Source organism: Serinus canaria, chromosome 21 (genome assembly GCF_022539315.1).
Source record: "Serinus canaria isolate serCan28SL12 chromosome 21, serCan2020, whole genome shotgun sequence".
Taxonomy (NCBI): Eukaryota; Metazoa; Chordata; class Aves; order Passeriformes; family Fringillidae; genus Serinus; species Serinus canaria.
This window is the reverse complement of record NC_066334.1, coordinates 4,684,418-4,703,280: the sequence shown is the minus strand read 5'-3', so window position 1 is coordinate 4,703,280 and position 18,863 is coordinate 4,684,418. Positions and strand designations below refer to the sequence as shown.

The following is an 18,863-nucleotide window of genomic DNA, read 5'->3' as shown; positions in this document are numbered from 1 at the left end:
AACATATCCCAGAGACAATTAGGAGATGACAGACCACAGCACACTTACATGTGAGCAGCAGCAGCTCCTCACCCCGACACGAGTGTGGAGTTCAGTGCTGGCTACCAGGCTTGGCTTTGTCCCTTCCTTGCCCTCCTTTTCCTTCTGGATTTTTCCAGCGAAATAAGGGGATCCTGCACCTTAAATCTCACTTGGTTGGGTGTCACTATGGACTGGAGGCAGCTGTGGCCAGATGGGTGTCAGTGCAGAGCTGGGCACAGCTTCCCTGGATGGATTTTTCCTGCTCACATCACCATTCCCAACTGGAACACACAGGCAGACTCTGGAGCGTGACTGTGTTCCGAGAAAACTCTGCAAACCCCATGGCCCGGGAATTCTTTCCAATTGCATGAAAATATCCCTCAAATAGTGGAAAAATGTGTCAAATGAGGCTGTGGGGGAGAAGTGGTTTAATTAAAACAGCCACAGATGCTGGAGGCAGACTGAGTTCCACCCTGAGCTCCAGCTTGGGGAAGGCAGACAACAACATTTCAAGGAACTGGCCCCAAAATCAGCTGCAGGGCAAACCTGGTGCCTGGATGGTGATGTTTGAACAAGCACCATCCAAGAGAATGCAAAACCAGCATCCCAGAGGAAAAGGTTTTGGATTATTATGGCCACAGTTCCAAACACAGCCACATTTACTGTCACTTGTCTGTCACACCTGATGCTCACAGCAATACTGTGAAAAAATTGAAATTTTGGGGAAATACTGAGGTCAAAATGAAGCCTGACTTGAAAATCCTCATCATTTTATTTATGCATCTGTTCTGAGAATGCCATATCTGATATATCCTGAACCAAAAGCAGAAGCACCAAAGCACTTGGGAGTTACTTCTCCTGAACCAGAATAAACTCAGGGACAGCAAAGCAGCCCCAGTTTTATGTGACCACATGGAAATGTGTTGAACCCAGGGACAGAAACTGTGAGGGAAGACACAGGGGCACAGAGGAACCCAAACCCATCAGCATTACCTCACATTCAGGGCACAGAGCATGGGAGGCAGTGAGGAAATCAAGGTTTTCTGTTCACTGCCATGGATTTCCTGGTAGGAAAAGGGCTGGAAGGAGAGATTGCCAGGGGGTTTGCAGGGCAGCCTTACCGAGGCAGGTCCTGCCATCCGTGTGCAGGCGGAATCCGGGCTGGCACTCGCAGTAGAAGGAGCCCAGGGTGTTCACACACCGGTGCTGGCAGCCCCCATTGTGCACCTGGCACTCGTCAACATCTGCAAAAAAACAAGGGGGAAAGCTCAGGAGGGTGTTTGAGCTCAGGAATATTTATCCTCTGCTGCCCGACTCTGGATCTGAGGAATGAAAGCAAAGGGAACAAGATTGGCCGTTTTGTTATGTTCAGTCAGTCAAGCTGTTTGTGAAATTCCAGGGACAAACCTGCAACCAGTGAACAACAACCACAAAAACCCAGTTTGATCTGTCAGTCAGCACAAACCATCCTCATCTGATCACCTGCCAATGGTCACCTTTCCCACTGACTCCAGGATAATGGATTATTCATATTTTACACTCCCTTGCTTGTCAAAGGAAATGTTAAGTTTCTGAGGCAGATTTCTCCCTGTGCCATGATCAGAAACATGGAGATGATGAGGACACAGCTGCACAGTTCCTTAATTCCTGCCATTTTTGGGTGTGCACAGTTGTGCACCTACACAACCTTTGAGACTGGAAAGGATCAGAGGGGGCAACCAGATCCCACCCCAGGAACAGCAAAACACCCAACCAGCCATTCCCTGCCCTGTCACAGACATATTTTATGGAAAATCCTTTTGACAGGATCTTTTCTCCCGAGAAGCTGGAAAAATTCAGCTTCTTTGTGTTTTGCTGCTTTGGAATGAGATTTGGAGAATTGTTTACCCAGCATGTGAATTGTTTTTACTTGATGACCAATGACAGCCACGTGTGTCGAGGCTGTGAGCAGCCACAAGATTTTATTATCATTCCTTTCCTATTCCTTTCAAGCCTTCTGATTAAATCCTTTCTTCTATTCTTTTCGTATAGTTTTAGTATATCATTTTCTTTTAATGTAATATATATCATAAAATAATAAATCAGCCTTCTGAAACATGGAGTCAAGATTCTCATCTCTTCCCTCATCCTGGGACCCCTGTGAACACCACCCCACTTCCCCACGGAGAGAAAAACTTCAGCAGCTTGGGTGTCTCCATTTGGGTTTTTCTTTGCGTTTCTCTTTGCGCTTTCTTCACCTCCAGCTCCCCCAGGCCCTTCCCAGCAAGGCCAGCCCTGAGCCAGCTCAGTTCCCAGCTCAGCTCCCATCCAGGAGTGTTAGTGAGAAGATAAAGAAACATTTCCTGAGTGAATCACGGCAGGCAGGGCGGGGACCCGGCCGTGTCCTCGCACGCCAGAGGTGCAGGAACGTGCCCGGTGCCCCAGCCCAGCTCTGCTTCACCCACAGCCCCCACTGGGCAGGAAAAGGGCACCAAGAAAAGGGAGAAACACAGCCTTGGCTGAGCCAAATGTTACATTCGTCAGATTAATTGCCAAGAAAGTCAGCCAGCAGCAAGGGAAGGTCTGGGTCAGGGGTGGAAGGGGAAAAGTGGGAAAGGTGTTGTCTGTTTGAGTCTCCTGAGCTGTGCAGTGATAATACAGAATTACACACAAAATACAAATTGCATGCACATACAAAATCTTTTCTCGGAGCACTTTTCTTAGCAGGGAGTAAAGCATTAAAACCTAAAGCATTAAAGCCTAAAGCTCAGAGATCATAAAAACCCCTCCTCTGATTCCAGGGAATCCCCCAACCTTGTCTTGGGGTCTCCTGCTGCACTGGCAGTGCTGGGCTCCTCCTGCAGAGCTCCCACTGCAGCTGTGCTCTCCATTAACCCAGCAAAATGCTCATTTCTGCAATGCCAGCCTTTGCTTTTTTTCAGTGGACTGAGCCTTTTAGGAGGTTTTGGTATTTTCTTCCTGTTTTTTTTTTTTTCCAAGACACTTAATACTGGAAGAAAGGAAAATGAATCGGTTTTTGAGGTGAAACATAAGCTTTGAGTGATGCTCTATGAAGAGTGAGCCAAAGCCAAAGTGGCTTTTCAAGGGGAAAAATGTGATGGCATGAGTCTGAGAGGCTGGTCAAAGCAACCTAATTCTGATTAAATCATTTTCCTCTGCACACACTTGGGACACTGCAGAGCCCTAGAGCCCCTGAGGCACTCCCTGCTCATCTCTGTGGGCAGGATTAGCTATTAATACACAGAACTGGCTCTGTTCAGCTCAAGAACAGGAAAACTGGGGTTTGGGAAGGTTTCATGCAGCATAATAAAGTTTTTTGGTCTGAATTTAAATGACTATTCCACTGCTTCCCTTCAACTCTAATCTGAAACTGTTGAGAATTCACTGTCCAAGAAACTTAGTGATGTGTTGAGTAAACTTTTTACTTTCACCCCATTACTCACACTCAGTAATTTTACATCTCCTCTCTCCGTGGCTCCTCTTCCCCCTTTGTACTTTTCACCCTCTAAATCTCCGTGATTGCAGAGGGCTGTCCCCATCCCAACCCCCTCCTGGCTGGGGAGAGAGGCCATAGAATCACCCACCACCTTCCCTGCCACCCCCAAACCCCAGAGTCCCTCCTGGAGCCTCCCTCATCTCCTCTGCAGCACCAGGGAGATTTTGGGACACCCTGCACCAGGGTGTGACCAAAACAAATCTGTCCCCAGGGGCAGATCCACCAGCCAGCCCTGGCAGCAGCAGCACCTGCAGGCAGTGAGTCAGCTGGGAGCATGGACTGGTGTGGCATTCACCTCTCTGAAAAAATTCCCTTTGCCCAGGATTTTCCTCCTGGGAAGCTGTGGAGCCTCAGAGAAAAGGAAAACAATTATTATCTCATTTGCTTCTCCTGTGTTTTGCTCCTGTGGAATGTGTTTGGAGATTGTTTCATTGGTTTCATGGGAATTGTTTTGACTCATTGGCCAATCAGGGCCAAGCTGTGTCAGGGCTCTGGAGAGAGTCACGAGTTTTCATTATTATCTTTTTAGCATTCTGTAAGTATCCCTTCTGTATTCTTCAGTATAGTTTAGTATTCTATATTTTTTAATATATAATATATTCTATATTCTTTATTACAATTCTATATTCTTTATTATCATATAGTATATAGCATATTCTACCATATATATAATAACATATTCTATATTCTTTAATATAACTATATTCTTTAATATCAATTAGTATATAGCATATTCTACCATATATATAATAACATATTCTATATTCCTTAATATAACTACATTCTTTTATATAATATAGTATTAGAAAATAATATATTCTATATTCTTTAATATAATTATATTCTTTAATATCAATTAGTATATAGCATATTCTACCATATATATAATAACATATTTTATGTTCTTTAATATAACTACATTCTTTAATAAAATATAGTTTCAGAAAATAATATAGTCTATATTCTTTAATATAACTATATTCTTTAATATCAATTCGTATATAGCATATTCTACCATATATATAATAACATATTCTATATTCTTTAATATAATATAGTATCAGAATACAATCTATATTCTTTAATATAGTATAATAAAATAATATATTCTATATTCTTTAATATAATATAGTATCATAAAATAATAACTTAGCCTCCTGAGAACAGGGAGTCAGACTCATCATTCCTCCCTACAAATGCAATAGACTGGGAAGCCACAGGAGCTGCTCCCAGGGCCAGGAGGAGCAGCTCTGGGAATGTTCTGGGGCAGGTCCTGGCAGCAGGAGCCCCAGCCCTACGTGACACCGTGCGAGCTGTGCTTCGTGGCACGGGGCTCTTTTCCTCCTGGAGAGCTGACAAAATCTGGTTGGAATTAATAATTCCAAAGGAGAGCAAATGAGAAGCATACAGGCTTCTCTTCAGCTGACTCTGAGCAAGGCAGAGCCGTGCCAGGACAGGGTTTGCCAAGCCCTGCTCTGCATGCACAGGGCACTGGGTACCAGGAAAAGCCAGCTGAGGAGGAGCCCAGCACAGCAAGGGCTGGGGATGGGGTTTGGATCAATGAGATAGCAGAGGTATTGATCTAAGTGTAAAGAAACTGGAGTTCTGCAAGGAAGGCTCATCCCAGCCTCTTCCCTGAGCAGAAACAATCCCTGAAACCTCAGACACCTACAGGGACTAACACAGGGAAAACAGCAATCAAAAATAGGGAAAATGAACACAAAACCAAAAAAAAGGGTTTGGTTACACACTTATATGGACTAACACAGGGAAAACAGCAATCAAACACAGGGAAGATGAACACAAAGCCAAAACAAGGGTTTGGTTAGACACCTACATGGACCTACACAGGGAAAACAGCAATCAAACAGATGGAGGATGAACACAAAACCACAAAATAAGGTTTGGTTAGACACCTACATGGACCTACACAGGGAAAACAGCAATCAAACAGATGGAGGATGAACACAAAACCACAAAAAAGGTTTGATTAGACACCTACATGGACTAACACAGGGAATAGAGCAATCAAAAAAAGGGAAAGTGAACACAAAGCCAAAAATGTTTGGTTAGACACCTAGATGGACTAACAGAGGGAACACAGCAATCAAACATAGGGAAGGTGAACACAAACCCATAAAGAATGTTTGGTTAGACACCTAGATGGACTAACAGAGGGAACACAGCAATCAAACATAGGGAAGGTGAACACAAACCCATAAAGAATGTTTGTTTAGACACCTAGATGGACTAACAGAGGGAACACAGCAATCAAACATAGGGAAGATGAACACTAACCCAAAAGGAATACTGATTTATCTCCAGCAAGAGCTACACGTCAGGGGGAAGAAAGTGGCAACAGCAGCTCTGCAAAGTATTAAATATTTGCTAGGGAGGCAGTTTATCTCCTTGCAGGGCTGAGGAGGAGGCGATGGAGCCCAGCTGGGAGCACAGGCAGGAGAGCACTGCTAAGGTTTGCTCTGTCTGGCTGAGCAGCAGTGCCAGGCTCTAATTCCTGCAGCAATTAGCCTGGATTACAGAGCAGGGCTGCAGGGAAAAGGTTAATTAAAATCCATGGAGATGAGCATGTGTGGGATTTAGTGAGTTTATCTTTCCAGTACCAGTTTGTGGAAGATAATTCAGCAATTTCAAGGAGTAAAAAGAGTGCATGGAGAGGACCCAACAGTCCCTGCTCCTGGGCAGGGGAGCACAGCCAATCCCACACTATGGACACAGATTAGAATGAAAAAACCCTCTGCATTACTCCATCTCTTGCATGTGTCACACAGCCCCAACATGAATAACCTGAGGAATTCGGATGCCCTGTTATCCCACACTCCCTGTGGGCAGACAAGACAGCCATGGCAAGGTCCAGCAGTGCATGGAGACCACGGGAGAGGACAATGCCTCAACTCCTCTCTGATAGCCTGGAAGTTTTTCCCTCCTCTAGGCTGAGGAAGGTGAGTGGCTCACTGGAGGGAAGGAAAAGGCCATTTGGGGCAGGCAGAGCACCTCCACACCCTCAGCTTTCATCTCATCCTAAACCAGGCACCTGAGAGAGCCCTTCAAGAGCTGCAGGGAGGTATTGAGGCCAGAATTCCTTCCACTGCAGGTGGGAGACGCCCAGGGCTGTCCCACATCACCTGAGCCATCCCCAGCAGAGGATTCCAAGGGCACCTCAGCAATGGATGCATCGGCTTCAGAACACTCTGCTGCACTGAAAACTCTGCTCTGCCTCAGTTCCTGGCTCTGTCCTCAGCTCACCTTTTCCTGCCCCTGAGCAGTGGGGCTGGAAGAGTGGCCCAGCTCCCACTTGTGCTCCCCAGAGTGCCTGGGGATGGGGCTGTAATTAGGGATTACTCAGCACAGAGCAGAGGTGCACGCAGCAACAAGCACCTGGACGTGCTCTGGACTTGCTGCTGCTCTCACCCTCTCCACCCTTCTCTCATCACTGTTTTTTACCCCTGTGCAGGCTGTCACTCTGAGTGAAAGATCTCCCTGTGGATGCCCAGACACAGAGCTGGGAATGGAGCCCCTGTATTGGTGTAATTTTGCCTGACTGGCAAGAAGAGTGATGAGCAGGACTGTTGTAATAACTTCTTCCAGTTAGGTCTAATGAGCTCTAGGAGGCCTATGACATATTTAAGGTAGTTCAGCTATTCTTAGAGGCACAATAATTAGCAGGATGGCTTTTGTGGCAGTGTTAGGAAAAGGTTTAATAAAAGGCAAAATCACAAACAGAAAAACTAAGCCAGGTGCTAGACGTTCCTGCTTCTAATAAAAACACCTCACAAAAGCAGTTTAGTTTCTTTGTTCACTCCTTTTTTTAGTTAATTGTCTAGGCAAGACTTTTTAGCTTCTGCCCAGTTAGCTATCCTTAAATCTGAAATGAAATCCCCTAAGTCCTATGAAGTGTCTTTTCACTTAATCAAAGAAAGAAATTTCTGGACTTCCTTCCTTTTAAGGAGACAAAAAATAATTTTGTCACTCCTTCAACAAGAAGCACACTCTTACACTCCATGATATCAGAAGGCTAATTAATCATTTTATTATACTCTATTGTTCTGTATTATATTATACAAAATCTAAACTGAAACTGAACAAGAACTCAAAACTGAACAAAACCTCGTGACTCTCTCCTCACTGACTGTCAGGACACAGCTTGGAGAGATTGGCCAAGAAAACAAAACACTCACACCAGAATCCAGTTACCAAACCCCTTCAGGTAAACAATTCCACAGTGCATTCCACTTGTGCACAAACACAGGAGCAGCCAATGAGGTAAGAATTGTTTTGATCATTCTATTCTCGGTTCTCCAGGAAAAAACCTGAGAGAGAGAATTCTCTCTGTTCAGAGAATGTGAATCCCACACCCCGGGCTGGAAATGCAGGTCGCCGTTGCAGGAGCGAATGGAGCAGGATCAAACAACAGCTCTGCTGGTTTCTGGCTGCTTCAGAGAGGATATCACAGCACCCACCTCACCGGGATGATGGATTGTGAGTGCCCAGCAGAGCACAAAGCTCCTCCTGTAGGGGCGGCTGTGTAAGGACACAACACCCAGCGCTGCCACCGGCCCCAGCAGAGCCCTGTCTGCACACACGGGGCACATCAAGGAGCCCAGAGCTCAGCGAGAGCCACACGGCGCTGCAGAGAGCACCTCCTCCCTCTCCTGGCACGCACAGAGCTGCCGGTGATGTGCACACAGCAGAGCTTTGTGCCTTGTGGCAGCTGCCAGCTGAGGGGACACGGCTGTGGGGACGTGTGTGCTGGCTGGGCAGATGGAGCTGCAGGGAAAGCAGCACACTGACCCTAAAAATCACACCAAGACAACATCTGGGACTCTGAAATCGCACCAAGAGAGCTCCTCTTACCTGTCACAGAGAAGCTCAGGCAGCAAAGCAGAAATTACCCCAATTAAGCAAACCCACAGTGATACCAGTTTAGGGTGAGTCACGAGGTGGATAAAGAATCCATCAGGAAAGCCCCAGCTGTGCAGGGCCAGAGGCACCTCACACCAAGGATAAAGATAAAGCCAAGCCTGCAGAGAGCTGCCTGTCCACGGAGCTGAGAGGAGCAGAAACAGGATCAGGATCCTCAGGATGAGGATCTGAGGAATTCTGCACTAGGGAAGGGAAGGCTGGATCCAGCACAAAGCTGGACCTCAGGAGCTTGATTTGGAGAGTTACTCTGAGCCAACACAGTTGGATGAAGACAGCAAACACGATGTGAGCTTGAGACAAACATCTGATCTATAAATAACAAGGCAGCAACTCGCCCCTTTCCAAAGCTCTATCTCACAACTCTTCTGATATCACTGCTTGGGGCATTTATTTATTTATCAGCATTATCCCAGGATGAGATAATGCATTCCTTGATGTCTGCATTACACCCAAGCATCCCAATTCTTCAGCAACCTTCACATATTCTCTATTATTTCCTGAATCCCCACAAGCTTTTCCTGCCGTGGAGGCAGCTGAGCACACCCAGAGGAGGAAGGGAGGGCGCAGTGGCAGAACCCACACCTGGCTCCGTGTCCCCAAATGCCATCCCACGTGAGCCACATGCAGTGGGAGCACTGAGGGCTCCATCCCCTCCACCTGCTCCATGGGAAGTCTGGCCAAGCTCTTCCCACGCTGCAGCAGGCTGGGAATTGCTTCCAAAGACACTGAGGCTGAATGTTCCAGGGCAGTGATCCCTGACACGGCTCCTCTGCCTCATCCCCCAGCCGTGCCCAGCTCTGCTGCTTCCACAGGATTCCCCTTGCACAAACCCAACCCCAAAAAACACCGAGCCCTGTCCTGGGGGAGAATCTGCTGAGCAACATTCACACAGCCCCAGCAAACCTCACCCAGAGAGAAAGGCACCATTTTTTCACGTTAAAAACAGGAAAATTTCACTTTTTGCCCTGCACTGGGGCGAGGTCCTTTGGATCTGAGGAAAAAAAGAATCTACACACCCCAGCAAAATGCATGCATTTGGCTTTTTAAGGAATGTGGCACAGGAGCTATCTTTAACCCAGCTGGACAGCAACAGATGTGAAGAAACCCCTGTTTCTCTCCCCCTCTGCCAGAACTGACTTTTCAGAGTAAGAAATGCACTGAAGAATAATAATACCAATAACAATAGTAATAACAGCAATAATAATAATAGGAATAATAGTAATAATAGTAATAATAATAATAATAATAATAATAATAATAATAATAATGTAAAAATAAATATAATATTGCATAGTACAGGCACATATACAGCCAGGTCACCAGTCTGTCACTTGCGTGGCCGCCAGCCTGGGCCCTCCATGCTGCAGCTGGGGGATCCGGGGACAAACCCCTCGAGGCAGAGCCCTGCAGGGAGCCCCAGCCCGGCACACGGAATCCTCCAAGAGCCTGGTTCTAGCGGGACCTTCCCAGGGCACCCACGTACCTGGCCGCAGGTCGGGGTACCCCGCTCGCCCCAGGTAGCAGGGGTAGCAGCTCCTCCACAGGTAGCGGTAGTGCTCGCCGGAGCTGCCCGGGATGCCGCCCAGGCAGCCCAGGCACCACAGCAGCGCCCAGGGCCGGCCCATGAGCGCGGCACGGAGCGGGGATGGGGCAGGACGGAGCGGGGACAGAGTGCGGACGGAGCGGGACGGGACGGGGCAGAGATGGAGCGGCACGGAGTGGGGAGGGAGAAGAGATGGAACGGGACGGAGCGAGGATGGAGCAGGGACAGAGTGCGGACGGAGCGGGACTGAACAGGGTTGGAACGGGACGGGGCCGGGATGGAGTAGGGACGGGGCAGAGATGGAGCAGGGATGGAGCGGGACACGGCGGGGGATGGAACGAGACGGGGCAGGGATGGAGCAGGGATGGAGCGGGACACGGCAGGGACGGGACACGGCAGGGATGGAGCAGGGACAGAACGGGACAAGGCAGGGACGGAGCAGGGACGGGACGCGGCAGGGACGGAGCAGGGACGGGACACAGCAGGGACGGGACACAGCAGGGACGGGACGCGGCCGCTGCCGCCGCGGCGGGCCGGAGCAGAGGGATGCGCGGGGCGGTGCGGGCGGTTCAGCCGTGGGGGCGGTCCCGCTCCGCCCCCCGCAGGTACCGCAGGGCCCGGGAGCGCCCCGGACCCCCCCGGCACGGGCGGGAGCTGTCGGGGCTGCCCCGGCCCGGAGCCGCCCCCGCAGCCCATGCGTGGAGAAACGCGACCGTCCCGGGGCGAGGGAGCCACGGCTGCATCCACCCGGGACTGGGGCTGGTCCTTCACCCTGAAATGAACCCGTGGATTTGCCCCAAACCCGGCTAAGGAGGGAGGGAAGGCGGGCAGGGGGATCAGGATCTCCCCCTGGAGCAGCAGGCTGGGGTTTGGAAAACTATTGGATAGATATTTGAATAATTTAGTAATGTAATTTTTAATTTCTTTAATTTTTGTAATGTTTAATTTTTTTCTTTAATAGTAGATAAATAGTTGTGAAATTTTTGTTTGTTATTGCTAGGAATTTTGTTTTGGTTTTCATTATGCCCGGCCAGCCCCGAAGCTCGGGTTAATCATCCACCCTGAAATGAACCCGTGGATTTGCCCCAAACCAGGCTGAGGAGGGATGGAAGGAGGGCAGGGGGGATCAGGATCTCCCCCTGGAGCACCAGGCTGCTGTGGTTACACCACACCACACAAGTTACACAACTCCAGAGTTACACCAAGCAGGGAGTATTTCACTGTGGAAGTGCCTCGTTACCATCACACCTCCCCAAAACAACGCCAGCTGCTGAAACAGCACCCAACACCAAAATTCTGTTCTTAAAATAAGGAAAAAAAGCAAAGCTTAATCACCAAATTTAAGCTGAAATGAGGAACAGCCACTGTGGCTGCTCCAAAGAAAACCATAACGCTCATTCCCGTTTCCTGCAAGCAAGGGAATTTTATTTTACCTTTTTCATTAAATAAGAAGTAGGAATAGCTTATTGGATTTTCCAGAGGCAAGCTCCAAAGCCTCATTTAACTTTCTGGAATGTTTTGAAACAATGTGCTTGCAGGGCTGAGCTGGGGGGAGCAGGCCCTGCTACTCCGAGACGTTTTCACAGTATTATTTGGCCATAGTAAAATTCCAAATTAAAACTTGTGGTTTAGGCTGCAATGAATAGCATTCCACCAAAAATTTTGAAACAAGCTGAATCCAGGAGGAAAATAGGGATTTCATGCTATTGCTGCAGCAATTTCCAAAGGAAGGTGGACTCAAGTCACGAGTCCCCTTTGCTGACTGTTCCAAGAGCAGCTTCCTAACATTTCAGGGACCACTTCAGCTCGTCTTAATATTTACACAAGGCAACAGCCCTCATGCTTCTCGTTATTATTTTGATTTTAACAAAAATAACAGACCAAATTTTGGGTCAGTTGCTTTGTGGAGGAAAAAAAGAAAAAAGTGGCCTCTCTGAAGGATGCTGTGAATGTTTGGAAATGGTCTGGAGAAGTTCAGCCTGATGTGGTGCACACACACCTTGCTCAAGATGCCTGCTGGGTCCAGCAGAGCCCCCAGGGAGATGCTGAGCACTGAGGGATTATTGTATTTGCAGGGAGGAATGAAGAGTCTGACTCCATGCTCTCAGAAAGCTAATTTGTTATTTTATGATACTGTATCATATTGAAGAATATTAACTAAACTGTACTAAAGAATACAGAAAGGATACTTACAGAAGGCTAAAAAGATAATAATGAAAACTCTTTCATTATTAGCTAATAATATAATAAATTAGCTAATTTAGTATATTATTATATATCTTTTAATACATTATTATATTATTATATATCTTTTAATGCATTATTATAATATTCTATTATTATATTATTATATATCTTTCCAGAGTCTTGACACAGCTTGGCCCCAATTGGCCAATGAGCCAAAACAACTCCCAGCAGAATCCAATGAAACAATCTCCCGTGGGTGAACAATCTCCAAACACATTCCACATGGGCACAACACAGGAGAAGCAAATGAGATCAGAATTGTTTTCCTTTTCTCTGAGGCTTCTCAGCTTCCCAGGAGGAAAATCCTGGCTAAAGGGAATTTTTTCAGAGAATGTGAATGCCACAAGGGAGCAAAGAGATGGGACAGGAGAAGGGGAAATGTCACTGAGAGCCCCCAGCAATTCCACCTGCACTCCCCATGTCCCACGGTGCTGCCTTCCAAAGTGTGTCCAAAGGAGAGCAACAAGGCTGGTGAGGGGCTTGGAACACAAACCGTATGAGGAGCAACTGAGAGAGCTGGGATTGTTCAGCCTGGAGAAAAGGAGACTCAGAGGTGACCTTATCCCTCTCTTCACCTTCCTGAAGGGTGGCTGTGCTGAGCTGGGGTCGGTCTCTTTCTCCGGGCACCAACAGACAGAACAAGAGGACACAGTCTCAAGCTGTGCCAAGGGAGATACAGGCTAGAATTAAGGAGGAACTTTTTCACAGAAAGAGTGATCAAATACTGGAATCATCTGCCCAGGGAGGTGGTGGAGTCACCTTCCCTGGATGTGTTCAAAAAAAGACTGGATGTGGCACTTAGTGCCATGACCTAGTTGAGCTGTTAGAACATGGGTTGGACTCGATGATCTTAAAGGTCCCTTCCAACCTAGAAATTCTGTGATTCCAGCAGCCCTTGCTGTGCACAGACACGCTGCCACCCTGCCAGGAGCCACTTGGAATTATTAAATCCTTCATACATCCCTGGAGAGACATGGATTGTCCTTGCTGGCCCAGAGCAGGTGCTGGGAATGCTGCCCCCAGCCCCAGGCAGTGCCATGGGGAACTCTGACACCGAGGTGCTGACAAGCAGAAATGAACAGAGCTGTGAGAAATGGGCCGGGCTGGGTTCTGCTGCTCAGAAATGTTACCAAGACTTGTCTGTCTTCAATTAGCCTTGTCTGGAATGCAGATGGGTCACAGTGAGCAGTTTTTCAGGGAGTCCCTGACTCCTCAGACAGCCACCAAAGGGACCTTCCAGGACCTGGGAACTCCTCCTGCAGCTCCCAAAACAAGTGGGACTTCTGTGACAAACCTGCTCAATTCCCTTTCCTTGGACTGTGATAAGAACCTCAGCACAGTGAGGAAAACAGGATATAAAATATGATATCCAATGATATAATGATATAATTATGATGTAATATAATGGAATATATAACGTAATATATAATATAATGTAAAATATAATATATAATATAACATAAATTATAATGTAAAATATAATATATAAAGTAATATATAATGTAATGTAATGTATAATGTAATGTAATATACAATGAAAAATATAATATGTAATATATTATAATATATAATGCTTGTGCTGCTGCACATGTCCTTTCTATTTAGGGATGGGAGGGACAGTGATAATTAAGGATGGTCAGCTCCTGTGCTTGGCAGCACCTTGTGAAGTCACACTGCCAGCTGCCAAACTGGAAATGAGACTATGCAGAGTCACAGGTGGGAAATGAACAGTCACCCATCCATATTAATAGCAGTTAACTAATACTTGAAATCAGAGATGCTGGAATAGCTAATCAAAGAGGCCAGAATTACTGAACAGATTGATAAACTGACAGAAAGTCATAAACCCTATCTCATTTAGGTTGTGGCTTCATGTGTCCTGCAAGGTTGGTCACAAAACTGAGCCTCCTCCAGGCTGGGCTGACTCCAGGCTCAGACTCCTGGAGACAGCTCAGGGGCTCAGCACAGGCATCCAGAGCACATCAGGCTCAAACACAGACTGAGCCCTGCATATGTAATAAGTTATGCTTGGCCAGGTCAGAGCCAGCTCCAGCTTCCTCCTCACCTAATTTACTTCAGCTGATTAAGTACCAAGAGTTGTTTGGAGTGTGGCAACACATGAGGATCTGCAGCAGGTCATTTCTGCAGCTGGGAACCAGCCAGGAGAGCAGCAGCATCCTTTAACAGGGACGGGGATGGGCTGGGCCTCTGCCTCTCACAGGATTTCATTCAGATTCAGTCTTAAAATTCTTGTATGGAGCCAAACAGATCAGAGCTGGCAATGTGGTGCTCCACAGCTCAACAGCATGGTGAGGACCAGAGTTAATTCATCCCTGCACAGGCACAGTCAACCTGCCCAGGTAAACAGGAGTGCTGGAATCTTCATCCTAAACCAAAACTAAAACCTAAAACCAAAAATGAAACTAAACCTAAAACCAAAACTAAAAAAAACATCCCTAAACCTAAACCATGAACCTAAAAAAACCCCCAAACCCTCAACCATGTTTCTTCTGACATTAAAAAAATAAAGGGACTCCAGATAAAAGGAAATGGCCAGATGGAGACTGGGAAACAGAAACATGCAGGAGATGGAGCATGGAAGAGGTGAGGAAAGGAACAAGCTGAAGGATGAGGTCTGTGGTTTGGGGCCAGCACATCCTGGACTGCATGCTCAAATATATTCAGGTTTTTGAATTTCTCTATGTGTAACATCAGCTGGGAACTAAACTGGGAGCCCCATGTGCTGAATCAGGTTTATGTTTGTGCACAATCCAGCTCAAATGGGAATTTTCATTCACTTTTGGAGCTAATCCCCTTGTCCTATGAAGGCCATGCAAAGTGCAAATATCCTTCTCTATGTCAAGTGGTGCTTAGAGGGATAAAATAAACAAGAGCTTGTGGGAATTGTGGTTTAGGAGTTGGTTTGTGATGTTTGTTCTAGGAGCTCTCCACTGCACTGTCCCAACGTGCCTGCTCCTGGAGCAGAGCCCCATCCCCACCTGAGCTCCCCCAGAACCTGCCATGCCTCACAAACCACAGCAGCTGGGACACCCACCCACTGTCTGTGCTTCTGCTGGCAGTGAACCAGCACAGTTTGGGCAATTCTGGGCAGGAAAAGTGGGACACTGAGCCACAACATCCTTCTCCTTCTGACCACAGCTCAGGTTGGAAGTTCCTGAGTGGCTGAGATGAAGTTTTTTTCCTTCAAAACCTGGTCCCAACACTCTGGTATTTTCCTGCCTCTCCACACAAAGCTGATGCTACTGCAGAGCAGTTTGTTTAGCAGGCACCTCAGAGAGAACTCTGAAAGTCCCAGCTCGATGTCACTCCAAGCCAGGAATCAAATCCCAAGGACAAAGCCTTTGAAGTGCTGACCTCTGAACCCCCAGCTCCTCTTCCTGGGCCACCCTCAGGAGAGGTGTGGGCTCCAAACCCTCCCAGCCAGCACAGGCCTCCAAATACCTGACCCCGTGGTTTGCAGCTTTATTCAGGCTCCATCAGGACTCTGACCAACACAAGCTGAATATTTTTGCAAACTGTAAACATTAATCAGTGCCTTAAACTCTCCCTGTCTGCACAAACACAGATCCAAGCCTGTCCTCTCATGTGAGAGCATGTGGGGAGTTTGGAAAGAGCTTCTTATCTGATGTAAAAAACAGAAATTAATGTAAAAAAAGGGTGAGGACAGCAGGGTGCCCTCGCTGACACAGTAGTGGGGTTGTTTGAGAAGTGCAGCCATGGGGGAATAACTCAACACCAGCTTGGCTGGGCTGGAAAGATTTACACTCCAGCAAAGCAGGAGTGAGGCAGCTCAGTGCAAACTCCACTCTCACTTCATTTAAGGCTTAATCTTCATTAAGTGTCCTGTTTTGGCATGATGAGACCTGCAAACCCACACAGGATGGATAAGGGGCTGCAGGATGCACTCAGGGCACCCCAGGCAGAGTCAGAGGCAATGAGGGAGAAACAGGGAGCAAAGAGCTACAAATTATTCCAAGAATATCTGCAAAGGGATTCACACTGTGACCCCCTAAAAGTATAAGAAATAAAGACAAAAAAAAAAAAAAAAAAAAAAAAAAAAAAAAAAAAAAAAACCAACAGAAAAGAAAAGATTTTAAAAAGCATTGCTTGTTTCCACCAAAATCCTGAACCTCTTAATCATCAGAGAAGCTAATCCTCATCAGGGGAATTCTGGGGAAACTGGAAATATTTTCACTTGGCTAAGATAAGGGCAGAGCTGTTTATTTCACACATCTCTACAGTGGTACAGAGCCAGGAAATACTTTTCAGTTATTTTCAACAAAACAAGACAAATGTACCAAATTGGCAAGAAAGTGACATTTTTCTGTGGAATTCTTTAATGTCCAAGCAGATATCCACAGCAAACAGCTCTTTCCCTGTTTGTCAGCAATCTTGGTTAATTATTTGAATACTTTTGGTCTTCTGCTAAGCAAACCAATGCTGCAAACATGCAAGAGCTCTGCCACAAAGCCATGACCATCCCAAGCAAGCCCCAGAGTGCCCTGGGTGGGTGTTTCAATGTCTGCCCAGGGACTCCAGGGCTTTGGGGGAGCCTGGGGAAGGTGCTTGCCATGAATCTGGAGCTGTGACACCATCCAGAAACTGTCATCTTGTTCTTGGCCCTGATGGGCAAAGAGCTTTTTGCATTTCTCTGGCTCTGAGCTGAACCAGCAGCACTCACACGGATGGAAATCCCACCCAGAGCAAGGCAGGGCTGGTTCCAGCTGTGGGAGCCCAAAGGGCACCTGGAGCACAGCTGGCACTGGGAGTTTCCATTTCCAGACACACTGGGGCTCCTCTTCCACTCCATTTCAGGAGCAGGTTTGAGGCAGAACAGGGAACAAACTGGGAAGGAAAAAAATCTCATTTTTGAAGCAACAAAAATACAGGGCATGGCCACAATTCCCCCCTTGATCACCACAACCTCCTGCCTGTGCTGGAGGTGCTGCACCGACCCAAACCCAACTGCTTTTTGCTTTTGCTGCAGCTCTTTTCCCCATTTGGAGCTTTCAGTGCAATAAGGAAATGCAACATTAACAGGTACAAAACATTCCCACTCCTTCCCTGCCCAAACACTCCAGATGTCACCCAAAAGATTCCTGCCCTGGAGGGGCTCCCATGGATAAGAACACCCATGATATCCCAACCCTCTGGTTTATTTTATAACAATCCTCTTGTTCATGAAAATGAGAGGACAAAACTCCTCTGCATTGTAGACCTGTTGTTTTAAAGGTTTTCCCTCTTGTCTTAGAACTGTTATCGCTTTCCACTAAAATTCCTTCAAATAAACACACACGAGTACCCTGGATAGCATCAATCCACAGAAATCTAAACTAAAAGGTTGAAAAACACAAAATAGACACCTTTATGAATTTTCTACCAATTTTTGTAACTCAAGTCGAGAACGAGGAACGTTCCCCCACGGAAACCAGAGCTCTCCCAACCCCAGAGCAGGGCGTGGGCCAGACCTCGAAGGCACAGAGAGCACTTTTCTCAAATTACCTTTTATTAGGGAGAGTGACTAATCACCAGGTGAGAAGGGAGGAATCGCCACCCCTTGTTACCGGATCCCTCCTTCCCCTCCTCAGCGGCTCGCACGGATTCCACTGGGGAGCTGAAGGAGCTAAACCCTGAGTCTCAGCCCTGCAGCATCCTCCATCCTCCCCCAAATCCCCCCGGGAGCCACGAACCAGCCCTGGAGATGCTCCCACCCCTGCATCGCTGCTAGACCACTCCTTTATTTTCGGATACAGATCAAAATCACCCAAAGTTTAGGGAATTCCAAGTTTCAGCTGGATGTGTGGAATATATGGGGCGGTTTCAAAAAGATTTATCAGCTGCTGGCAAATTTCTGACGTTTGGCACCGAGCGAGGCACTTCAAAAATGTATCTGTGCTTAAGAAGTTGGGGTTTTTTGGGTTTGTTTCTTTTTTTTTTTCTCTGTAAAGCAGCATTTCCTTCTTACAAGAGAGCAGAAAAAATGGAGACAAATAGGGTTTGAAGGGTTTAGGGCTGGATGGAAGAAGAATGGGCTGCAGCTGTGCCAGGAATGAGCTTCAGCCACGCCGTGCTCAGGGTTTCCTTCTGCTACTGCAGATAAATCTTGGTTTTACCCTTGCTCACCCAGAGCCAGCCCCATTGCCATCGCTGCCAGATCTCTGCTGCAGAGGGAATCCTGTGGCATCCATGGGATGGAAGGGTGGCAGAACGTGGGTGGTGGCAGGGAGGCTCTTGCAGGGCCATGCCTGGAAGTGACACTTCTATTCTGCATCCACCCAGCCCCAGGTCAGCCCTGCAACAGCAGCAAGGAAAGGTGTCTGCAGGCAGCACACCAACCTGCCAGGTCATGAAGAATTAAAGGTATTCCCAGCCAAGAACAGAGCTGGAGAGGGACAGCAATCAAAACAAAGCTGATGTGATCAAAGAGCCCCGGAGTTTAATTCCCTCAGCCTCTTCTAATTCGGTCCTGTCTGGGCTCAGAGCACCCTGGCTGCTCACAAACACCAGACCCTGCAAGTTTTGTTTTATTTTCAGAAATCCTAAGACCTGATAGAGCTTAATGAAATCCCCAAGGGTTTATATTTGCTTAATCCC

General features: G+C 47.2%; 1 protein-coding gene across 4 annotated transcripts in view; it reads right to left on the bottom strand.

Moving 5' to 3' along the window:
- Positions 1–18,863, bottom strand: part of MEGF6 (multiple EGF like domains 6) — a 96,023-nt gene that overhangs the window by 38,171 nt on the left and 38,989 nt on the right. For 3 of the 4 annotated variants that reach the window (XM_050982314.1, XM_050982315.1, XM_030231176.2), the window contains one exon: positions 1,143–1,265. In XM_050982314.1, coding sequence (XP_050838271.1) covers positions 1,143–1,265 — 123 coding nt within the window. Of the gene's footprint in view, positions 1–1,142; positions 1,266–9,941; positions 10,551–18,863 lie in introns of those variants that run through there. The other variant, XM_050982316.1, reaches the window with a different exon arrangement.